This window comes from Pleurodeles waltl, chromosome 1_1 (assembly GCF_031143425.1).
Source record: "Pleurodeles waltl isolate 20211129_DDA chromosome 1_1, aPleWal1.hap1.20221129, whole genome shotgun sequence".
In the NCBI taxonomy this organism is placed as follows: domain Eukaryota; kingdom Metazoa; phylum Chordata; class Amphibia; order Caudata; family Salamandridae; genus Pleurodeles; species Pleurodeles waltl.
The window spans coordinates 712,978,727-713,005,295 of NC_090436.1; the positions used below are offsets into that span (position 1 = coordinate 712,978,727).

The 26,569-nt window shown below is 40.6% G+C and overlaps 1 protein-coding gene across 1 annotated transcript in view; it reads right to left on the minus strand.

The window, feature by feature from the left end:
• FBN2 (fibrillin 2) overlaps positions 1 to 26,569 on the minus strand; it is a 1,006,102-nt gene that overhangs the window by 817,462 nt on the left and 162,071 nt on the right. Inside the window, exon 5 of the mRNA XM_069227289.1 lies at positions 12,309 to 12,404. Coding sequence (XP_069083390.1) covers positions 12,309 to 12,404 — 96 coding nt within the window. The remainder of the gene's footprint in view (positions 1 to 12,308; positions 12,405 to 26,569) is intronic.

Below are 26,569 nucleotides of genomic sequence, written 5' to 3' on the forward strand. Positions count from 1 at the left end.
ATATGACGGAACACCGAATCTTAAACTACTACTAACCTTAACAACGAGGTCGGAACACCAACCTCGTCTTTACTACTAATGATTCTACCACGAATGCCTTAACAACGATATTTCGTTGTAAAGGCATTCCTGATAAAAATCATTAGCAATAGGCACCATTCACCCTACATCCCTCACCCCACCCCCCCAACCCCACCCCAAAACCTAAAACCCCCTGACCCACCACCCACTCCCCAAAACCAAAAACGCCCCACCCCCCCAACCCCACCCCAAAACCTAAAACCCCCTGACCCCCCACCCACTCCCCAAAACCAAAAACGCCCCACCCCCCCAACCCCACCCTAAAACCTAAAACCCCCTGACCCCCCACCCACTCCCCAAAACCAAAAACGCCCCACCCCCCCAACCCCACCCCAAAACCTAAAACCCCCTGACCCCCCACCCACTCCCCAAAACCAAAAACGCCCCACTCCCCCAACCCCACCCTAAAACCTAAAACCCCCTGACCCCCCACCCACTCCCCAAAACCTAAAACCCCCCACTTACCTGAGTCGTCACCTTGTCATCTGCGTCGTCCTCCTCAGCCGACTCCCTTGTTTGTACCTTAACCATGCATGTTCGTTGTTCAGGACATGCGTGGTTAAGGCACAAAATAACGAAGTCGTGGTTAAAGAAAGCGTTGTTCCGCTTTCGTTAACCAGGACTTCGTTATAAAAAATTCGGCATAAAGGATGTTTACCGTGGAAACTTACTTGGCTTGATGTTGTTATAATTTTGGAGACTTGTTTGGGATTTAATTTCAATTTTTAGAGTTCCCTGTAGAAGGCCAGTTCCAATCTCTAATCAATTTCTAAAACTTTGATTTCCATGTGTTCTCTTTTGACTTACAACTAAAAAAATATTTGACTTGGAACAGAGAAAGATTTTACTATATGTCTGCAAAAATGTCAAGGAAGCCTGGTAAATGCCATAATAAAATAAAAAAAATAAAACGAGTGTTGGAAACAACACTTTCAAGTGCACATGGGATGCAGCATCTTTAAGTGCACGGGTGTAAAATGGATGATTTGATGTATTTATATTTCGAAAAGGCTCAACCGTCAATAGGTTGGTTCTATTGGGAAAAATTAGTATTTAAATGCTGACATGATTGTTTATGCAAGCACACAGTAGAGCTTATAAACTGAGCCTGACTTCACCCTCTATTTCTCTGTCTCAGACATTCATGGTACATGCTTTACCCCGAGGCATGGAAGTCATGGCCTTTCCTTCAAACTTAGAAGGGATCTTTTAGAGACAGTAGAAGAACTCGAAGAAGGCAAACAACAAGTCAGTCATTACTCTTGTTAGTTTGAAGAATTTAATTTTCTTCCTTCTTTTTTTGTTGTATCTCACAGTTACTACTCTCCCTTTCGTTCTTATGTGTATCTCACAACTTCTATTCCTCCCCTCTTTCATTGGTGTATCTCAAATCTTCTACTGCCCCTTCATACTTCTGTGTCTCTCATAGCATCTACTCTCCCCTTCATTCTTCTTTGTATCTCACACCTTTGACTCTCCCCTGTATCCTGCAGCTGCTACTTTCCCCTTCTTACCTCTGTGTATCACACACTTTCGACTCTCCCCTTTATTTTTCTGTGTATTCTACAGTTTCGACTCTCCCCTCCGTTCGTCTGTGTATCCTACTGCTTCTTTTCTCCAGTCCATTCTTCTATGTGTCTCAGACCTTCCACTCTCCCTTCAATCTTCTGTGTATCTCACACCTTTGACCCTCCCCTTCATTCTTCTGTGTATTCTACAGCTTCTACTCTCCCTTTCTTCAACACGCCTATGGCCTAATCAATAGAACTCAAGTTGTAGCTTTCGTCCATGACTCGTTCGATCCTACAAAATTATCATTGTTGGTTCCAAAACATCATTGGTGTCTGGCAAGCCTGCGTTTGTATACGTTTCTAATTAAATAATCGTTACTCTTATTAGTAATAATAAGCATACGTTTTGTTTATTCTAATTCAACTTCAAAACAGAATACATTTCCGATGCATTTGCACATATTTCACCTCTGTGCACTCTTAGTGTCACTCCATGGTGTCTTGAAATTTCCTCTCTGACAAACGATCTAATGTTGATAATGTTTTCACTGCTTCAAAAACCGACATCGACAACACTACTTCCATATGCCTTCTTCTTTATATTTCCTCTCCACTCTTGCACCTCCCTATCTTTATTTCTATTTTTGATTTCGATCTTTTAAAAATACAAATATATTTATGTGGAACGAAAAACTGTCCTGATTTTTATGCTCAGCATATGAAAAGAAAGCCTTGACAATTCTAAGTTCAGCTCTTGAAAAGAAAGACTTGACAACAACAATGTGTCCAAACACGTCTCTAAAAATGTATGAGATTGAAATCAGGTAAGTATAGAAATATTAACCAGACTAAGCTTTTCAGAATAATGCAGAATAGTACAGATAACTAGCTGTGCCCTTATTCGTGAACTGCTTGTACTGTAAACTAAAAATATTAACAGATCATTAGCCTGCACTTGAGGAATTCTGTCAACACAAAGTAAATTTCAATTGCCCAAGATTAAAAACCATCTGAACAACAAAGAGTTTGCTGTAATATACTTTCAACAGGGAGTTCTGCTTGATAGACAAAAGCCTTTTCTTTATTCTATAGATACATGCGGTCACAGTGTGCACTTCCCATAATGGGTGCACTGTATCTGACCTTGGCTTTTCATCTTGGAAAAGTTCAAACCACAATCACAGGGGACGGCGAATGAGGGAGATTTCAGGTGCAGTTCAGGGTTACTGTGGGTATCACTATGCGCGACTACCAACCCACCAAGACAAAGGGGGTCATTGAGAGTTTGGTGGAGTGGAAGCATCATTGTGTTCGCATACATCAATTGTTGTTCCCCCACCTTCCGACTCTAATTGCAGCAGCTCCACTGAATGCACCGCGAGCAGGTGTTCAGCGCCAAGAGAAGTTGACCTTGGGGTGTTCTCGGGAGTTACAAAATATTATACCGCAGAAAAATGAGTTCAAGTAAACTTCTTGAATATAAGAGGCAAAAGTGACTTGAAAAAATGTGAATAGTGGTTGGAGCAGAGGCCACGCAAAAGGGTCACTGCAAGAATCTTGTGAGAAAATCACAGAAAATGCCATTTTCATTTAGAATGTACGGTATTCTGCTTGTACCAAATGTGTGTAGTGAAACATAATAGGTGTAAGTTCAGCCAGCGTCAAAATGCTCGTCATTTTTTCAATGGTTATGCTTATTACACATACAGAAGTCAGGCGAGATATAATCTCAATGTATTGTGCACAACTGTGTGAAAAGCGTATGTGATGCCTTTTGACACAAAATTCACGAAACAGCCTTTTCAATGTACTAGTAACTAGGCGATCGTTTGACTGTCAGTTGTATTCAAACTATGCAATAGGGGAGAAACATCACGCAAGATACCTGCAGAATGCACTGGATGGCCATCTGCATACCATTTTATACTCGAACAAGCCTGACGTAAAAAAAAAAGGTAAACAAAAGCATAAGAATAGGGAAAACAAAAATTACAGGTAAAAACCCCCAAAAAACTGGAAATCACACAAGATCACTTTCACATAAAAGAAGAAAAAGGTTTGCCCAGGCCAACTCTATAACTTTATAGGCCTTAAAGCATTTACTCATCAGCTTGCATGTTCACATTCTATCTGGCCAAAGCCATTTTTAAAAGCTAAATAAAACATAACATAGGCTGGAGTGAGTGAATTCCCTAACTAAGCAAAAACCACAGAGATATTTGCCTTGGTAGAGCTTTGTTCGTAAGCCTTAGATATCCAAATGTCCTTTATTGCAGATCTAAGTATCAGTCATGGTGTAGACAGTCCAAACAGACTCTGCAGCAAGGCAAAGTGCTTGTGATGACAAGGGACCAATGTTGTCAATTCCTTCAAGGTACCTAGAATTTGTCATGGTCTTCCACCCTCAAAGTCACCTGTCTTCCAAACTCAAAGGTCATCTGTAACTCTTGTCATAATAAGTCTTAAGCTGTGAAGGTCTGCAATCTTCGAAGTAGTCTACTGTATCAGTTGTAGTTCCTGGACACACTGTTTATTTGGGATTACATGGGGGATGCGAGGTTCAATGTTATGCCAAATATTTCCACTTTTGAAAAGAGATCGTATGACCGTCCACGGTGAAACGCTTGCAGGTGATCAAAAAGTAGGCAATTTTATGTTTTTTTAACTCAAACAGTATTAGTTTAGTTGTCCTGTCATTAAGTTATAGCAACAACAAAAGCTAGACAGCTCCTCACCCTGTCCCTAATCCACGTATTCCCCAACTTGTGCAACAATGGTTCATTCTAAGATCCTTTCAAACATGGTGGCTTGGGGATTCATCTCTGGTTAGGTGTCTGGTGGGTCTGATGTGGCTTTTGCAAAAGTGAGGCAATCTGGCTATTTTTAAGTCTTATCAAACTGTTAGACTTATTAATCAGATCCGTTCAAATTGGGTCAGAGGTGTCTCCATTTTCTGTTACTACTTTGTCTGGCATGGCGTCTCTTTTGCATGCCACTGCTTAGGAATAAATATATATGTTTTTCCATCTGAACATGTTAATGCTAAGGGCTTGGTTTCCGTGTGCTGCTTTTTACACAACGATCTGGATACAAGCCGTCTTTTGGTACGTTGCCTTTTGTGAAACAAATTTCTCTCTTATTACAGAAGTCAGTCTGCTTTGCTACATGGATATTTACAGATGCCTTGATTATGAGCGCCATCTTCACTGAATTGCTGGTGTCCTTTACCATTTTAAACTATTCTTTGGAGGAAGAGACATCATCCACAATTCTTTATTTGCCTCTATGTTTTTTTTCTATATCAGTGCTTGGATCTTAAACTACTGAGTCTCACTTTGCCAAATGTCCTTCCCCTTTTCATCAGCTTCCTCATTCCAATGTAAGATTTTGTAATAGACAGCCTGTGGAGAACGCCACATGTTTGCCCTATAATTATCCCTGACATGGATATGCCTGCTGAGCGATGCGTGTGTTGTTATAGTGATAGTAGAATGACGTGCACAACACTATGAAATGAAAACTATTGGATGTTGTAATGAAAGCACAACATTTCCTTGCAGGATGTTGTGATGAAAACCAGGAGGCTGTCAAGGATTTTTTCATTATTGAAGATCACCTGGCAGGAGGCTAGACTCTCCAGAACACCTTAGCTCTAATGTGGCAAATACAGAAAATTGACGAGCTAGTGTGAGTGTAAAATCAACTGTGGAAATTGGAACATATTAACTGTGCTGAGATAACCTTATCTGTTCTCCATAGCTATGTACGATTCACATGTTAAAGGGGTGGTTTGAAGATGAACAAACAAAACAAAGTTAATATGATACATAAATACATACTTTAAAAAACAAATCCTTGAATAGGGAACAGAACCAGCGGGGTAATTGAGTAGCCATGTTTTAGTGATGACCCTTCAAGCACTGTCAAAAGCAGCAATCTGTGTGCCTAACAGTGCTTGTTTGGAGACTAAAGCCATCAAATTTATAGCCGCCATGCACCATGACACACGTGTGGAGCATTGTGTGGCATTGAGATAGCAGACCAGGTTGTCACTGTGAGTTTGGCTTTGCAGTAACAGCCATGTGAAAATGGAGCTAGACCTCATAGGAGTCTTCATCTAACATCTGGACAACTAAAGCATTTACTCAATATTACACAAAGAACTGCCAAGCACAGCACGCTGAACAAAATTACTGCTGAGACATACATGGCTACAACAATTCTATGAAGACAAACATTCTCGAGCTCTAAAGGCTGGAAAAGCCATTTTGATATTCTAGTCTGTTGATCGTTAGGGGTGTACAAATTGCAGAACAGTGAATCTGTGGCAAGCAAACTATTTGGTCAAGCCAACACTACAAAGAAATAAAATCCCCAACAGACCCGCACCTCCCCAACAGTAGAAAGATATTGGAGAACTCCCTTGGATTTTGAGGGGAGCTGTCATCATTAGTAACATCTCTGGAAGTGGGATTGGATAAATGGCAGGCAGCAGACACAGGTGTGAACAATCAGTTAAAGTATTTCTACAGTATAGACAAGTGAAGAAGATGATGACCACTAGATGTCATCTCTACAGTGCCAGCTGCTAAAGGTCTTGCAGTCAGGAATGGACCAGGTGGAGATCACTAAGGGATTCCTTCAGAATTTCCTTCAGAAGATCAAATTCAAAAGTAGTCACAATCACAGAAGGCCATAAGGCCTGTTCCAAAGAACTGAAAGTGGACATCTACTCCCTTGGGGCACTAATAGATGATCTGGCGATAATTGTGGATGGAGGATTTGAAGAGCAATATCAGATGTGGGTGTTGACCTTTGTTTTCCAGGTACAGAATGAACATCTGCCACTTAAATACGAAGACCTTGGCAACAGGTCACACAGAAACAGCATTCACATCAGAGGTATTCCACAAGGTGCTGAAGGGCAAGCTATGAAGGCATGAGTGGAAATGTTCCACAGACAATTTCACGAAAGTGTACTTTTTCCAACAATAAGAGGCAATGATGGCCTTCCAGGGTCATAGGTTCCAGGTTTATAAAGACTTGACAACCTTAACGATAAAAAGGAAAAGATAATTCAGCTCTTTAATAGACTTTCTCCATGACCACAAAACAAATCACATTTCAGTAGGGGTATCACTTCTGCATTATTCTTGAGTGTCATGGGAAGAAGGTTGTTGCAAGATGCTAATAGCAGCAAGGAAAGCTTTTTGTTTGGCAGAAGATATGGAATGAAACCAGTGCTAAAATATCCTCTTTATGGGGAGAAAAGTCAATCAGCAAACCAGGAAGGACTATGGTGAAAAATCATAGGAATCTCAAGAAGAATCAAAACATTCACCTGAGGACATCATGACATTCCAGGCCGCTGTAGAATATGACCTGAGACATAACCGTATCTTGCAGAACGAGCTGGCAAAAACAGTGACTTTGCATTACCTTCAGACTTCCCAGAGGATTAAGAGCATACCTAATCCTAGCAAAAGTGAAATTTGGTCTCCCTAATATCTAAGCCTACAGAGGTACACGTTGGGGAAACTGGGAGTTAATAGGTTAATACTTAGATCCTTTTTGCTTCTAGGAGCTGTGATCCGATAGGGGGTGGTCTATCTAATATTTTTCGTCATAAAAAGGGTCCTCACCCACACAGACCCTACTACAAAGTAAACACAATGTAGGCTGTTAATCTTTTGGCATAAGAGACATCTTAATTACACTTAGGGAGATTTCCTGAAATTACTTGATATTTCCCATTACCCAATTTTGCATAATATGTTTTGCATGAGAGACTCACTTGGGGATACATTTGTGCTCAATCTATTTTCCTGCTTGCTAGCATCTCATGAGATTTTATTTTTGTTTGCTTATGTGAAATAAGTCACAAAAGATACTGGCAAACTACATTTCATGCTAAAAGTGAAATTTAGCAATTTTTAAACATAATTTTGAGAAATTTGTAAGGGAAAACATTACATGATTTTGCCCACCCATATTATTCTTTCAATCAAATGCTGAAAATGTTTAGCATGGACATTGAAGGACTTAACACAACGTGTAATTCAGGAAACTTATCTTCTTAAAAACACTGGTTTTTACTTAAATTTATATGGTTCCCTAAACAATACCTTTCTTCGGGCTCCAGTAAAAAGTAGGGGTGTCAAAACTAGTATCACATGGGTTGTCACACAAAGTCCTGGACATCATTTCTTAAGAAGCAGGGTGCTCAATAACTCTGAAAATAAAATGGGTACAAAAAAACAGCAGGGGGTGTGATAAGCAAATGAAAATTCAATGTATTATTGGATAGTTTCAAGGATATAGCCTCACGTCCGTGCAGAAAGGGTCACAGACTTGTGTGTGAAGGGAGTGACTGGATAATATGCGGTTTATACGGTTGAGCAATCCCTGACTCTACTGGTTATTCCTTTCTTTGGAAGCCCTTATAAAATATGTTAGGCTGGACCACTTCCTGGTGGCCTTTTCCCAAGGAAAAAACACGTGAAAATAGGCCATACAGCAATCCCACATCATGAACCTATAACAATAAGTATCCTAATGCTACAGGTTCCTTGCATGATGATGATTTCTTGCTGAGAACGAATGCTTTGATCCTTTGCAGCATGGCTTCAGGAGTAATCACAGCACCAAGTCCGCCGTTATTACTGCAGTGGATTTTATCTGGCGTCAGGTGGATCAAGGAGGAGTGGCTATTCTAGAAATGCTGGATCTGTCTGCAGCCTTTGCCACCATTTCTCCATCTTTGCTGGTGAGCAGGCTGTGACAAACTGGGCTGAGGGACAAAGCACTCCAGCTACTAGAGTCCTTTCTTATAAATAGGACTAGCATAGTGAGCTGTGGAGATTGTAGAGCACGCCCCTTCCAACTGCCCTGTTGTGTTCCACAGGGCTCTTTCTTCAGCCCCTCTCTGTTCAACCTTTATGTCACTCCACTGGCAAGCTTGATACAGTCCTGGGGCTTGCAGGTGTCATCCTATATTAATGACACACAGATTGCCGTGCCTGTCGGTATGGATTGGACGGAGGTGGCTGCTAGATTTAAGCCCTGCATGGCAGTGGTTAACATCAGGATGAAGCAAAATTGGCTCAAAATAAATGGAGAAAAAAATGGAAATCTTGATTTTTGGTGCTGAGGACTCCATTTGGAATAGTAACTGGTGGCCGGAGGCATGCTGACCATTACTAGTCCCTGCAGAGGAGGCGATGAATTTAGGGATTGTCTTTGATAATGCACTGACATTTAAGCACAGGTTAATAAGACAGTGAGCTCTTGCTACTGGATACTCAATATGCTGAGAAAGGTCTTACCATTAATTCCGGGGCAGCTCAGGGTTCCAGTAGTGCTGGCATGTATTACCTTGCACCTGGACTATTGTAAGGTCCTGTATTTAAACACAACCCAATACTCCCTCAACACACTCCAACTGATTGAAATTGTGACCGCACCCTTAGCCCTCGGACTATCTAAGAGCCATTCTGTGAGGAAGGGTTTGACGGCCTGTATTGGCTCCTGATAAGGAAAACAAGTGAATTTCAAGGCCTCATGCGTGGTGTGCAAAGCTCTCCATCAGCTGGGCCCTAGGTACCTTAGGCCTGCCCTTTTCTGGTATACCCCTAGTAGATCATTTAGATCTGTGTGTAAAAAGAAGGTAAACATACCTAGGTTTCGGAACGCTAGCTGGGGGGAAAGAGCCTTCACAGTGGTGAACAGGCTTTAGAATAAGCTGCCAGATCACATCAGATGGGTGAACTAGTATATGTAATTTCGCTGGGCAGTTAAAACTTGGTTGTTTCAGCAGCATAGTGGGTTTCCAGACTGTTCCTGTGTGATTAACCTTTATAGTGTTGCCTTCTAGTTTCTTCTCTTCTGTTCCGCTCTTTGACACATTGTATGGGTTTAACACGCTTGATAAATACAAAATACAATAGAATGCAATGCATGAGAGATGCTGAAGAAGCTACTGAGAGATACAAATAGGAGAAAAGAATTTGCCAAGCCCATTAGACAGAAAATGACACAGGGGAACAAGGATTATCACTTCAGATAGTGGTATTTCCTAAAAACTGTCATAAAGAAACACTTAATCTATGCATCCTCTAAATTTAACTAGTTGCGATCTGAGGCACCATGGGGCTAAGAGTGACAGCTTTGAGAGCTTGAGGGCATACAAAAAAGCACACCAAAATACGGAGGAAAATCTTCACACTGAGAACTCAATTTAGGATTTAATTTAGGGCCATAGACAGGGAAAGGGTTGAAAACACACTACATATACTTAAGCAGAAGTACTATAGTGAGAGCAACAAAACATTAAGACTGCTTGCCTCCAAATTCTGAGTGAAAGTCTCAAGGGATGGAATTGAAGAGGCACAATATTCTTACACTTCTATAAAGAAGACAAAATATAGCCAACAATATTTACCTACTTGTACAGGGATCACTATGCACAAGGCCATATCTCCTATTTCCAGGTTGAGTCATATCTGGAGAGCTCTCACTTACTGACACTAACTCCAGAGCAATCAGAGCATCTCAACTGTGCAATCATAATGGAGGAAAAGATTAGCTCTGTAGCAAACTTATGAATGGGGCAGTCTCTGGGTTCTTACGGGTTCATATCTAGATTTTATAAACCTCTTGCAGTCTCCTCGTCCCTACCTTGATCAAATTGTACAATGTGTTTGCTGAGAGTGGATGGAAAACTCCTTGATGGAGGAAGTGTTCCAAGTCATACCCAAATCAGAGAAAGAGGAAACATTATGCAGCTCACACATACCAATACTGTTGCTAAATATAAAGGCAAATATAACTGCAAGCATTTTGGTGGACAACTGAGTCCTCTAACTCTGGGCCTAGTAGACCAACATCCATCTGGGATGATACTGCAGAGAAACTCTGGTGACATTGCTAAAAAAGTTGTCACTTAATCGGACAACTTGCATCTATTTTGCAAACAAACTCTCTTCGTGTCCCTGAGAAATCACTTGATCAGAAGAGCTGTCTGTTCCTCAGCCAAGCTCTGCAAAACATTGCATTTGGCCCTAGAATCAAGATTGTATTCTAGCCAGTAGCTGTTATTACAGTCAATGGATATTCCACCCCTGAATTCCCTATACAGACAGATACCTGACAGAGATGTCCGCTCTTTTCATTATTCATAGCTCTGGAGTATTTGGCAGGGCAGATTGAAAAGTATTTCAGGTATAGTGTAGAAACAACAAGGTCCTTCAAGGTATTGTTTGATAATCGAAACCAGTTAGACAATTCAGAGATAGTTATGAATCCTATTTAATTACATAGACATAATCAGCAATTTCCTGGATACATTACTTCATGAATGAAAGTGTTTATCCACATACACACAAATAAGTCATAGTAGATCCAATAATGGACTATACCTAAAAAGGTCTACAATAATCACAGTGCTCTGTGCAATGAGTGGTCACATGGTGCAGGTGAGAGAAAACAATCCAAACAAAGCCTGTAAACATGATCTTGACTTTAGCTGTCCCACCGGACTATTGTTTTTCACACAAAATCATACATAATATGCACACCAAAATAAGTTTTTAATCAGTGGATTCTTCCACTGTTAATGTTTCCTTCAAGTTTTGCTTCTGCCAACCACACAGCCTAAAGCACAGAGCGAAGGTTCAACCCCCTTTTTTTATTGGTTCCCTTCCCTTTGGGCTTCTGCACAGACTTTGCACATTGTTGACATCTGCCTAAAGATAGTTTCCTTCTCTTCAGTGAATAGGGGGGGTTGAACTTGTGCTATAAAGTGTAATTTCTTTTTATTATTAACCTTAAATACCAGCTACTTAATTTTCATACACTTTGGGCGCCCAGATCAATAACAATTTATTTTCTGCATTTTTTTAAATTGCTGTTGTAAAGTCTTTAATTAACATTGTAACTTTCTGTGATTTTAGTGCTTGATTATGGCATGCTTTGTTCTTGTTTTCATCACACAAATAATAATAAAATGAGTGGGGCAATTGAATGGCTTGTTATTTTAATAACATGCTAATAAAACAACCTCATAAATGATTTTTTCAGTTTAAAATTTGTATTTTGGTTATATATTTTAACCTGAGAAAAAGCCATGTTTAACTGTCAGCATGTTTTGCTTTTTGACATGTTATTTTTTTTGTATGCTTGCAATGAACAAAAAATTAAAAGTGGCACAAGCTTTCCATACATATAGGCTTGGCCAATGCGTGTTGTAATAGGGAAATTGTGAATTAACAGATCATTTTGCCAATCTCTCCATCACTCCGCTTTCTGGGGTGGTGGAACTTTGACTCACTCCCTACCTAGACAACCCATCTCTAGGCTAGAATCTCATGAGATCCTCAAAATATTTTCATAAAGTAATCCATCATTTTATAAAAGGCCTTAGCTACAAAAAATAGCTCCTTTTGATAGAAACCATAGGCTGTATAGATAAGCTTCATTTACAATATTTTCGATTTGTTTGGCTGCAATAAAGGTAATAAATCACAAGCGTATTCCTGTATAACGTCAACTATCTTTTTCAGTGCACAATATGTGTTATATAAGAAATAAGAAAAGTGAAGTTTCTATGCAAATCATTAAAGATTATATAGCTTCTACATATTACATGAGATGGGGAACAATGCAAAATTTTGCACATTCATTGGAACTACATGTGTACAAGTTCTCAGTTTTGCTTACCCCTTTCACACTGTGGACCAGTGAATCCATATACACAAGCACATCGGTTGGGTCCAATGCAACGCCCACCATTCTGGCAGCCATTATCACAGACAGCTGCAAATACAAAAAGAAAGTTCACAGCCTTTCTTGTCTCATTATATAAATTCAAAACACATTAGACTAGCTTAGTCATCCAAAGTCCTTCATATATATACCTGTGCTACAATAATAACTCATTTAATTTAAGAAATGTGTTTTTTTCAGTGTGTCTGGTTAAAGATTTGAAGTGTTAAAATAAATGAGTAACGACATACAACCAAATTTTTTAGCCAGAAAGGCAAAATTTGTTAATGAGAATGGTGATCATACATGGATATATGTTTCTTTATTAAAGTAAAATCAACTGAAAAAAATAAATTAATTTTGCAGTGAGTCCGAATTGTAAATATAAAAAGGCCTATTAACAAACCACAGCTTTGTAGTATGCTTAGTTGTCCTACAACAGTATTATTCACTTACTACAAAATTGTATTCACAAACGTATACACTGGAACCCTGCCTCGTCTTCTCCTATCTTCTCTATGCAAAGTTCTCTATCCTATTTGTTGAGGCTTCCACAAGTGTAGCTATAGGTTTTATTAAAAAATGTGGGAGGAACCTGGGGGTCTGGCAAAAACAATGAGTACACATGACTAAATGGAAAGGGTTTAAGGAGGGGTAAGGAGAGGTTTTAGGGAGGTACATGCAAAGACAAGCACCTACCCAAAAAAGTGAAAGCCCATTGCTATTCACTTAGAATAAATCCAGAACCACACATAGCTACGCATGGGTACTGCAACATACTCCCATTGCCAATAATGGATTTAGAATAGAAAAAAAGTTAAATTACATTATTTTGAATTTTAAAATCACACACACACATATGTTAAATATTGATTAAATATATGTGTGTGTGTTACATATATATTTCAGTGTTAAAAGATTTAGGGGGTCATTACGACTCCGGTGGTCAGTGCTATAGTGGAGGTATTACCGCCAACAGGCTGGCAGTACCTACCTCCACTATTATGACATTGGCGGTTTGGACAAAGCCAAACTGCCAAAACAACACACCAACCGCCATGGCGGTAAAGACTGCCGGGCTGGAGACTTCAGTCCAGCAGCCGTCACTAGGCCCACCCATGGCATTTTGACCCCGCCCACCACCATGGTTTCAGTGGTTTCTGTACCGCCACGGAAACCATGGCAGTAGGTACTATCAGTGCCAGGGAATTCCTTTCCTGGGAGCAGCGCCACCTTACCGCCATGACCGTCGCCGGAATTCCACCAGCCTTCTGGCAGAATTCCAGCTACGGTCATAATGGCATGGATGGTCGGTAGCCACGGCGACGGTATGTTGATGGCCGTCGCCGTGGTGGTAGGCGGCATTTGCCGCCAATCTCATAATGAGGGCCTTAGTCTTTAAATTAAATAAATTGATAACATTTTGATTAAAATAATTAAATTAAATTTAAAGTGTAGTAAATAATCATAAAATATAAAAATGATGGTGAGGGTGGGATTGTGTGACAATTATTATCATATTTTAAATGATAATATTTATATATTTAATAAATTGTATTTTCTTATTTTTTAAATTGTGTTGTAACTTTTTTATTTCAAGGTTAGTAATAGTTTTGTTTTACATTAAGCTTTTTAAAAATGTTTTAAAGGAAAATCTAGTTTATTGTTTTTCCCTATACTTAACCATAATGACAGCTCTGCTTGGTGGTGGATACCTCTGCCTACACACACACATAGATTCTAGCTCAACCCTCTACTTGGGGTCATGAAAGTCTGCACCTAGTACAGTACTAGTACTGCATTGTCTTTAAATTGCACTTATATAGTAACTTTACACTTACAAATGGTGAATGGAAAATGTGTAAAGTTGCTACTGGGTGCAGTAGTACATTTACACATGCGTAAATTTCTATGTGTAAATTTACCTTTATAAATTGAGCCAACATTTTTCATGCAGATATCTCTAACACAAATGTATAAACAAAATGGTGGCTGCCAGTGGCCATGCACTAAGCAAGTACATAATGATGGTCTGCAGCAGCTTGGAAGCAAATATGACCTCTCCTATATATCAGAGCCCTTTTAGTATTTCCAACAGCAATTAGATGAAATCAAAAGGTACCAGGAAGGGGAGAGCCAGAAAACAGGGGAGCACAGGAAGCCAAGAGACAGTCTCGAAACTAAGACAAATCAAATTAAAGGGATAGTTTACATTAGATTATGAGGAGTATGTGAACATGCAAGTTCGGTAACAAAAACAGAAGAAAAACAAAGAGAAAAATACAAAGGAGACAAAACAAAATCAAATGAATGTGAGGTTGATCAAGGAGAATAGATTGGGAGGGATTCTAAGTAAGCAACAGTTAGTACAAAAAGTGAAAACAGAAGGGAGTTAATGTGAAAATAACATGCCTATACAAAACCAGGTAAGTGTTACATTGGAAAAAACATAGTACGTTATGGTAGAATAAACACATTGAGCCCAGAAGGCAAAGTTTATTGAGCATGCAAGTGCAATTTAAGTCCACAGCATTTTTGGGTGGAGAAACCTTTAGTCACACTGAAAATTATTCTATATCAATCTCCTTTGGCCTACTGCCTGCTCTTCGGAGACCAAACGACACAACTCCCAAAGCAGAAGCTGTCCAAAGAGAAGTTAGTAACTTTTCAATGGTTTACACCTGCAAGTACAGTCACAACCATTCATACATCACATTATGGTTCATATTTAGAAGCGTACCTTTTAAATCAGTAAACCAATTTTGCAGTTGGAAAGGGTTTTCAAGTTGCAAAATGGGTTTAGTACGGGTCATAAAAGCTTTTTGTGGTCACAAACCCAGTGATTTTGCAAACTGCAGGGCTTGCACCAATTTGTTGTAGAATTGTAACCTATTTGAAAATATTAACATAGTTTTTGTGAGTCCTTGAGCTTAATTGAGTAAACCCAAAAATAGTTTTCACAAGTTTTACAGTAATCACAAAAAACTAGGGGCCATATTTACAGGAAAGTGGTGCATCACTAGCGAGGCGACACTTTTCTTGTGGCCCCCTTGCCACCATGGTAGCAGCGTATTTACAATACAGTGCATCATGGCACATTTTAGGGGCAATGGTGTAATATTTGTTTTACGCTATTGTAATGCTGTACTGGATTAGCCTAAAAAAATGATGCTAATCCAGGATAGTGTTAAGAGGCCCATTGAAATCATTGCTTTACGCAGGCGTTAAAAAATATACTATAAACATTTTAGTGACCCTCTAACAAGGGAACGCCCCCTTTGCATACACCATGCATATATTATGCATGATGTTGTGCAAAGGGTTTATAAGGTGGTACAAACTATAAACATGGCACTATGGTGGTGACCTGTTAGCGTCACATTTGTGGCAAACATTTTGCAGCAAATATGGCGCAACAGCCTTATAAATCTGGCCCTAGCTACTTACAAATTGTTTCCAAATTCCAGGCACAAAATACTTGTGTGAAAATGGTATACCATGACAAACTGTAAGTCCATGATTATGAGAAGAGATTACAAGTGTTCATCACAAGACCAGGATAATTAATTTCCATACCCTGTATGGCTAAAGACACCTAGAAAAGCTCAAAGTGATAAGGGAAGCTTGCAACCAGAGTACAGTCTGATCGAAGTGGGTGATGAGTTTCATGTGACTGACATATCCATATTAATAAAAAGCCTGATACAAAATAGAATAAGCCAGCAAGAGGAATTTATATCTCATAAGCACAAGGTATATTGCAAAATATGGAAAGACTAGGAATTAATATCTGTCTTGCTGTGCTATGACATAAATAGTCCATAAAAATATGTTTTTAGTTAAGTGAACAAAATCACATGTATAGTAATCATACAAGGGTTCATTTTTGAATCTGAGTTTTACAACTTGCATGCCCATCTGCAAGTTGACCTGATTGTTTTATTTAAATGTGTTGCTTTAGGGCTGCATTTTGACAGTACAGCTGTCAAACAAACATACTGCTTAAAATATATGTAGATTGGGATTCGGGCCCCCTCTTTCATCCACTGCCTCTATATGTCTAGCTTCCTACAAACACTCGCTTGATACTTAATCAAGTTTTGTCTCAGTCCAGTGGAGTAGTCATCTTTCCACTAATTCAGCCGGTTACATGCATGCATCCTTCTACTTCCAATCAAATGCTTCCATTGAAATGGAGGAGGGAATGAATACCTTACAACTTCAACCTTCTGTCTGTTCCTGCTAACTTCCCCTTATATGTCTCATTCTAGTCTTCTTCTGAGCCTCCTCTCTATTCAGACCAGTTCATGACACTCTCCCCTGTGGGATCCTCCTTCCCTATGACGGTCACTTTCTTGTAACAGCCTTGTATGCTCCTTGTTCTTCTCCAAGAGCCACCTCCTGCATCACCATCCTGCCCTCCATCACTTACTTGCTCCTTATTCCCCTACCTGCTCTTCCCTTCTTGCAGTTTCTCATAAGTGCCACTGGGACTGTGTAAAGTTTTTTTTTCTAGTCATAGAAATAAAAGGAGGTCAAGTGGTCAGGAAACATTCATTATAGTACTTCCTTTCTTTCTATGTCATACAAACTTAAAAAAGTCTATAACAAAGACTCCCTTGCATCCCACCTTTATTCAAAGCAGAAACAAACAGGACTGTGCCAATTGCAAAGTCACTTTCAATGCAGTCCGCTTTTCAATCTTTGTTTTAACTTGCTCATGATGCATGGGACTGGAAGAATTTTGGTGGCAGTGATGCTCAATAGTGATTGAAGAGTGGTGATCAGTGGTTGATTGGTAATTGCCTTAAACCTAATGCCTATAAAATTAAGTTTTGGGTAGAGGAGATAGAGATTAAATTTGGACACAAATGCTTTTTTTAATCCATGGCCCTAGCTGTGGTTCTTTTGTGCCATACCTCTCTACTTGAATATTCTATACAGGGGTGAGTGATATCCCTTTTTTAATCCACAGGAAGCAGATGCAAATTTCTAGGCAAATTGTGCCATTTGCTCATCCACCAGTCCTCGGTTAGAAAAAAGAAAGACTACAGACAAATGCCCTGCAGAACTACAATTCCTCATTCTGTACAGTGAGAAATGCATTGAACAAGAAATGATTGTGTGGTCCAACGATGTCAAAGGCCTGACAATGTAATTTCGTTAAAGGTACATATATCAAGTTAATGTATTAAATTAATTGAACTGGTTGGCACCTGACACTGCTCTTCAAAGCACTCTTTCCAACATGGGAGCTGATTTGTGCTGCCTGCTGGAGCGCCAGGACGAACAAGGACTTCCTTGCTGAGGGTGTTTTTTTTCAAGTGTACTGTCAGTAGTCTAGGTATAGTATATATTTTAAAGCTGTAAGGATTAATCAACCATCAGAATTAAATAAAGTTAGGAACCAGCATGCTGCTGGAAAGGCATATGTGGATAGAGGAATGGCAAATTATCATGCAATGCAACTTTAATAGTGACTGAGCATAAGACTGGTAAAACTTTGTTTAGTAAACTCTAGTTCTAGTCTAAACGAGAAGAAGCTGCTATTCAATACATAAATGAGCAAATTCTTATAAATCCATGCTATATCAGTGTCTTTGGGAATTATTTCATTAAGATGGTTCTCTGCTGTGTTCCCAGCATCAGCTCTGAAAGCATTTTCTATTAAAGCAAATGCACTCAGACTCCTGTTGCACAAATGTTCATATTACATTAGTGCAGATATTATACATGAATTTTACCTGAGGTAGTAGCGATTTCATTGATGTGTAAAACTGGAAAGTATCCCACAGCAGCAGGGAAATATTGACAACTTTCTTTGATGTGAATTTTGCTATAGAACTATCAATTTAATTGCTCGGAATACAAAGGTAGTAATTAGTGCATAAAAACAAAACAAGCTAATCATCAGGGAGAGCTACAGCATGTTGTTTAACCCCTTCGTTGCCAGTCCTTTTCCCCTCCTATGGCGTCTTTTTCTTTTGACTATTTGGGGCAGTTCACATTTTGCATCATTTTTTCCAAAATCCTAGGGATTCAAAAGGTACCCAGAGTTTGGGGATTCCCCTGGAGGAGACCAAGAGATTAGCCAAAATACAATGAAAATTTCGTTTTTTTTTAAAAAATGGGAAAAGGGCTGAAGAAGAAAGCTTGTGGTTTTTCCCTAAAAATGGCATCAACAAAAGGTTTATGGTGCTAAAAACACCATCTTCCCAGCTTTAAGGAACAGGCAGACTTGAATCAGAAAACCACACTTTTCTACACAATTCTGGCATTTTACTGGGACATACCCCAATGCTACTATTTTTTGTGCTTTCAGCCTCCTTCCAGTTAGTGCCAGAAATGGGTGTGAAACCAATGCTGTATCCTGGACAGCTAAACATTTATGAAAAATATACAAAATTCTGAATTCAGCAATGGGTCATTTGTGTATATCCTTTAAGGTTTTCCTACAGAAAGTCACGGCTAAATTAAAAAAAAAAAAAAAATTGAGGTAAAAAAGAGCCATTTCTGTGCACGTTTTCTTCTTTAGCTTTTTCCAGCTATGGCAGATTTCTGAAAGCAATATACCATTACGTCTGCTGGACTCTTCTGGTTGTGGGAATATATAAGGCTTGTAGGTTTACAAAGAACCCTAGGTACCCAGAGCCAATAAAGGAGCTGCAACTTGCAATGGGTTTTCATTCAATATCGGGTATACAGCAATTCATTTGGTGCAATGTAAAGAGTGAAAAATAGGTATCAAGGAAACCTTTGTATCTCCAAAATGGGCACAAGATAAGGTGTTGAGAAGCAGTGGTTATTTGCACATCTCTGAAATCCAGGGTCCCCATACTATCATTTTCTCAAATAGACGTCTTTTTTACACACTGTCTTTCATTTGGAAGGAAAAAATGTAGAGAAAGGCAAGGGGCAATAACACTTAGGGGGTCATTCTGACCCCGGCGGTCCTTGACCGCCGGGGCCAGGGTCGGCGGGAGCACTGCCAACAGGCTGGCGGTGCCCCGCAGGGCATTCTGACTGCGGTGCTTTGGCCGCGGTCAGAACAGGAAAACCGGCGGTCTCCCGCCGGTTTTCCACTGCCCTGCTGAATCCTCCATGGTGGCGCAGCTTGCTGTGCCGCCATGGGGATTCAGACACCCCATACCGCCATCCTGTTCCTGGCGGTTCGCCCGCCAAGAACAGGATGGCGGTATGGGGTGTCGTGGGGCCCCTGGCATGGGCACTGCAGGGACCCCCGTAAGAGGGCCCCACAAAGTATTTCAGTGTCTGCTCAGCAGACACTGAAATACGTGACGGGTGCAACTGCACCCGTCACACCTTCCCACTCCGCCGGCTCCATTCGGAGCCGGCTTCCTCGTGGGAAGGGGGTTTCCCGCTGGGCTGGCGGGTGGCCTTCTGGCGGTCGCCCGCCAGCCCAGCGGGAAACACAGAATAACCGCAGCGGTCTTCTGACCGCGGTGCAGTATTCTGGAGGGGGGAACTCTGGCAGGCGGCCTCCGCCGCCCGCCAGAGTTAGAATGACCCCCTTATTCTTCTATTCTGTGTTCTCCCAAGTCTCCCGATAAAAATGGTACCTCACTTGTGTTGGTAGGCCTACTGCCCGCGACGTGGACATTTTTACATTGAAATCTGATGTGTTTTTTGTCCATTAGCTCAGCCAGCACCTAGGGAAACCTACTAAACCTGTGCATTTTTTAAAACTAGACGCCTTGGGGAATCCAGGATGGGGTGATTTCTGGGGTTCTCACCAGGTTCTGTTACCCAGAATCCTTTGCAAACCTGAAAATGTGTCAAGAAAATACTTTTCCTCACATTTCGGTGATAGAAAGTTCTGGAATCTGAGAGTAGCCACAAACTTCCTTCTACCGAGCGTTTCCCCAGGCTTCCTGTGCATTTTTTAAATCTACACATCTAGGGGAATTCGAAATGGGGTAACCTGTGGTGCGCTCATCAGCTTCTGTTACCTAGAATCCTTTGCAAACCTCAAACTTTGGGGGAAAAAAAACACTTTTTCCTCACATTTCGGTGATACAAAATTCTGGAATCTGAGAGGAGCCACAAATTTCCTTCCGCCCAGCATTACCCCAAGTGTCCTGATAAAAATTGCACCTCACTTTTGTGGCAGACCTAGTGCCCCCGACAGTAAATGCCCCAAAACACAACATGGACACATCACATTTTCCCAAAGAAAACTGACCTGTTTTTTGCAAAGTGCCTGGCTGTGGATTTTGGCCTCTAGCTCTTCCCGCACCTAGAAAAACCTGGCAAACCTGGACATTTCTGAAAACTAGACATCTAGGGGAATTCGGAATGCCTTAACCTGTGGTGCGCTCACCAGGTTCTGTTACCCACAATCCTTTGCAAACCTCAAAATATGGCAAAAAAATACTTTTTCCTCACATTTTGGTGATAGAATGTTCTGGAATCTGAGAGGAGCCACAAACTTCCTTCTACCCAGCGTTCCCCTGGGTCTCCCAATATAAATGGTACCTCACATGTATGGATAGGCCAACTGCCCGCAAAAGGAGATGCCCCAAAAGACTACATGGACATATCAAAATTATCAAATACAAAACTACCTTTTGCCAGGTGGCGGTGGGAGAGGGTCACGTGCGTTTTTGGTCCTGGGCTCAGCAACCATCTAGGGAAACCTACCAAACCCAGACATTTCTGAAAACTAGACACCCGAGGGAGACCAGAGAGGTGTGACTTGTGTGGATCCTCCAGTGTTTTCTTACCCAGAATCCTCAGCAAACCTCACAATTTAGCTAAAAGAATCAAATTCTCCCCAGATTTCTGTGTGGGATCACCGCACCGGCACAAATTTCCTATCACTCAGTGTTACCCTCAGTCTCTCAATAAAAATGAAACCTCACTTGTGTAGGTGGGCCAAGTGCCTGTGACAGGGAAGAGACAAAAACATGTCAAAATTGAGGGGGAACAAAAGATGGTCCAAAAGGACAGTTTGAAATAAAACATTTTTAGGCTGACAAGTGGGCAGAATTTTTTACGGGATAGGCGCGATAATGCTGGGTGGTAGGAATTTTCTGCATTCCTGCTGATTCTGGAAGGTTCCATCACAAAAATATGGGAAAAATGTGTGATTTCAAGCACAGTTGGAGGTTTGCAGGGCATTGTGGGTTAGCACACCATCCTGGACTCACCCAGATGTTTAGTTTTCAGACGTGTCTAGGTTTCGTAGATTTTTCTACATGGCAGCGCCCCAAAGTCCAAAAAGTGCAGCCCTCACTACTCCAAGTTGGACGATTTTGAGAGTTAGACAAGCTCTCATGGCCCAAATGTAAACCCAAAACCCAAAATAATCAAATGTCCTCTTGCTTGCCATTAGGATAAGATCTTTTAGTGCGTGGAGGGAGAGCTGAAAGACTCCATTCTGTTGGGGTGGGAGCATAACCATGCCCATACTGGTTGGTAGCAACAACTCTACAATTTTTATTTTTATTTAGTTCCCTGGCTTCAAGTAGGCTTTCTGCCCCCACGGGGAGTGGATCAAGGGTAATTGCCCCATCTGCCCACCAGTGGGCAGAACAACTTTGTCCCCGTTTATTTGGGGTGGGGGTATGGCCATACCCCCACCCAAAAAATCTTTCCTGGTGTCTGGTGGGCTTTCTGTCCCCCTTGGGGCAGATGGGCCTTACATAAATAGGCCGATCTGCCCCCAAGGGGTGCATAAATGGCCAACAGTAATGGGCCCCCATGGGGAGTGACCCTATCCCAAGGGGCTGCACCCCAAACAAAACACACACACACCAATCCCTGGTGCCTAAGTGGTATCTGCCCTCGCGGGGGCAGATTAGCCTAATAGAAATAGGCCGATCTGCCCCAAGGGGGGCAGAAATGGCCTTAAATAAATTTGCCCCCCAGGGGAGCGACACTTGCCTAAGGGGTCGCACCCCATCTATAAAAAGATTTTTTTTAATCCCTGGTGCCTAGTGGTTTCTCTCCCCTCCCCCCCGGGGGCAGATTAGCCTAATTAAAATAGGCCGATCTGCCCCCAAGGGGGGCAAAAATGACCTAAAATAAATTTGCCTCCACGGGAGAGACCCTTGCCTAAGGGGTTACCCCCCTTGCGTGAAATTGGCACACAAAACAAATCCCTGTTGTCTAGTGGTTTCTGCTCCCTTGGGGGCAGATTGTCCTAGGAAAAATAGGCCGACCAGCCCCTAAGGATGGCAGAAATGGCTCAAAATACAATTGCCCCTCAGGGGAGTGACCCTTGCCTAAGAGGTCACTCCTCATCTGCAAAAAATGTTTTTGTTTCAATTCCTGATGCCTAGTGGTTTCAGGCCCCCTTGGAGGCAGATCAGCCTAATTAAAATAGGCCGATCTGCCTCCAAGGGGGGGCAGAAATCGCCTAAAATAAATTTTCCCCCCAGGGGAGCAACCCTTGCCTAGGGGGTCGCTCCCCTTGGTGAAATTGACATCAAAATAAAAAATCCCTGGTGTCTAGTGGTTTCTGCCCTCCTTGGGGGCAGATTGGCCTAATACAAATAGGGCGATCTGCCCCCAGGGGAGTGACCCTTGCATAAGGGGTCACTCCCCACTTCTAAAAAATAAAAATAAAATGATCCCTGGTGTCTAGAGGCTTCTCCCCCCCCCCCCTTCCTGGGGCAGATTGTCCTAATTAAAATTAAAAAGGGGGCAGAAAAGGCCTTAAAAAAATGTCCCCCAGGGAGCGACCCTTACCCAAGGGGTTGCTCCCCTTTATTGCTTATTGAAAAGAAAAAAACATCCCTGGTGTCTAGTGGACACTTCGACAGCCCGATCACTTTAGGATCGGGCTGCAGAAATGCTCAGAAAGACATGAAAGGAAATGAAAGGCCTTTCCTTTCATGTCTCTCTGCCCGGACCACCCCACCGATCGGAAGAGAAAGGCAAGCATTTCTGTTCTGATCGCGTTGGAAGCCGGGCTTCCAGTGCAGTGGGAGGGGACCTTTGATGAGGTCAGCGCACGATTGTGCACTGACATTATCAGACATCCCTGGGACGGGGTGGGGGTGGTAGGGGAAGCAATTCCTCTTCCATCCCTGCCCCTAAGCCCATTGAGGAGCACAAGCACTCTCCCCGTGGGGCAGGTGCAGGATGAGCTGGTTACGTCCTTGGCACACAGCAACCGTGGCTGAGGATGTAACCAGCTTGCCTGCGGCACCCAAGGGGTTAAACCAAATAGCATAGTTCTTTATACATTGTGTATTGTGCTAAAAGCCATGTTACCTGTAAATATGGCTATCACCCTTCATGAGAAAATCCTTAACAAAAGTTCAGGTTCAGTTGGTGTCAAAATCTTGTAATATAGATAATCAAATTACTTTTGTGTGAATAAATATATAAAAAAATTAATAATAAAAACAAATAATTAGGGTTAATACACTAAATAAGAACCAGTCATGGGTGTCTGATCTCACCAATGCCTTTTAGCTTAGCAATTGAACTTTTCGTGGATCTGTGTCAATGTAGTTGTCCATAAAATTGAAAATGATCATATTAACAACAAATCTGGACTGCTGACTGTTTTCAAATTACTTAAATATGAATCATACTAATCTAATTGACAAATTGACCTTGTTAAGGGGTATTTTGGTAATCCTTACCACATTTACAGTGCAGATTCTGGGACCAGGTGCTACATTAGGGCAACTAACCCAAAGATTGTAAATTGCTGGAAAGACAGAGATAAACATTGTTATGTAAGTTTGAAAACACATATGTTGGGATTTTTTGGACCGATATAAAGTAAAATACAGACACATATACCAATCTGGTCTCAACTTAAAAGCCATGATTAACATTATGGAAGTTGAAATGTTTCCTATATAACTATTGATAGAGGTTAAAATGTAGTGCTGCCCTTCAGGTCACAAAAGTCATCAGAACGTGACAGTTTAAGTTTATGAAAGTAAAAGAGTGAAAAACTAATGTAGAAAGCTGCACTGTCACCCAATTTAAATGTGCAATTGCTTGCATTTCAGAGTTCTACTTAGGTGCCTTTTGAATTAAATCACGTTACAAGGATAAAACTGATCATAAAACGTGATTTAGACTTGAGTTTAACAGTATATATAGAAATGATATTGAAGTTTTAGTGAATAGTAAATGATTAATTAGTTTAAAAACATGCAAAGTGAGCGAAATGCTGTTCTCTGTTGTACTTAATGAAATGCAGTAACAAAGCTTTTTCATTAATATAAAATCTAGTGTTCATATTGATGAAATATTATTAATGGTGAATTTATTAGCTTATATGCAAAGTGTGTTTTACTAAAACAAATTAAATGTATTTTATATTTTTTTCTTGTGTTAGCATGAGAGAGGTTTGTTAAGGCTTGTAATTTGTGATTGTGTTATAAATGCTGATTCATTTCCTAAGGTGAACTTTCTTCTAGGTTATTTTCTCATGAGAAGCTGAGCAAGTTGTTAATAGATTCTACTGTTTAAGTGTAGGGAGAATATAGTGTAGTCTACTTGATGGAAGAATAGTGTGAAACATGGACTGATTTCATATACAATTGTTTCAAACGTGTGCGGAAGATGTTCCCATGACAGACCAGGAAAGAAATTGGACTATTTCAATTTTGAGACATACAATTAATTCCCATTGACGGATGCTTATTCAACGTGACATGAATTTATACCTTTGACGAATCAGAATGGTTTGAGAATTCTAAAATACTGATGGACATTCAAACTTAGAGCAGTCCGGAACATTTCCTAGCAGCTTGCAGAGAGCTCTTGATGCTTGGTGATCATGATGCTTGCTGATGAAGATTCCCTAAATGCTGTACTCTTGGAGAGGTATCTCCCTCTCTATTATTGCTTCTTTTGAAATGCCCCCTTTAGACTAAGAAATCATTTTATTTTCCCCATTCAGAAGACTTCTGACTGAGCTTCTGAGATGCTGATACTTTCCCCTTTTATTTACCTTTTGTTTATTATAGGTAGTTACCTGCAGTCCGAGATTATCTTTTTTGAAATTATTTTTGTCCTTTTCATGTGTTTTGTATTTTGCCTACATTTGTTTCTCCCCACACATGTATTTCCCTGAATTGGTTGGCCGTAGGGTTGACCTGTGCCCAGCTAAACATTATTGGCTCTGCTAATTTGAATTGACCAATGATCGTTAACTTTGAGCAATGCCTTATTTCAGTGTTACTCAAATTCTCATTGATGTTATGCCTTTTTCTTCTTCAATGCTTAGTCTTATTGATATTAGTTCACCTGAATCTATATCAACACCCTTGATGATTATGCATCTTTATAACTTCTTGTTGCGCATTTTCTACATGACTTTACACATGTGTTTGTAATAAACACTTTAACTTTATCCCTGATTGGAGTTTTCCTTCAGTGGCCACATTGGTCATGGTGTTTAAATTGCTTGAGTTGGTATTGACATTTTGTTGATGGTTCTACCACACTAACTACTGGATCCAAATATTCATCTACCTCTGTGAGCATTTGATTTCTGCGAAGGATGAAAAATGTTACATCATTACACAGATGTATGGGTGTTCTGTGTAAACCAATAAAAACTATATTTCACCATATCTAAAGCAATACAATACAGCTAAGGAGATGAAAAGTATCGGATATTTCCACAGGGTCCTGGATGCTACCAAATACATGCGGTGAGCCTGCTTGGCCAGATATTGAAATATATTTGCTAAATGCATACACCTTCAACATCATTGAAGTATCTAAGGAGTATGACAAAAATCTTAAAATGGCAGGTTTATTTATTTATGTATTTATTTAATGTTCTTTGAAGCACACAATTACCATGGATGATGTGCTGGTGCTATGAGCGACAGAGGAGGAGCACAGAGAAGAAACGTAACTTAACAGATGTATAGCCAGGTTTTGAACAATTTACAGAAATGAAGTAACAGTGTGTGTGAGGAAAGATGAAAAGAGAGAGAATTCCAGAGGCGATCCACAGAGGCTGAAAAAAAGTAGCCTCCTGTTCTGGAGTGATGGTGTAGATGAACAGCAAGTATGACTTAAACATGTGTTCTTTCAAGGAGAGGCAGTGAGAGCATAGAGTGTCAAAGATGCTAAAGCAAGTTACATTACAGACAAGGTTTTTCTGGCAGTCTTATTCTGTAATCCTTGGAGGTGGTGAATGATGTATTCAGGGTCACCAAGAAAAAGACCATTACAATAGTCTAGTGTACGTGGCGGACAGTCAGAAA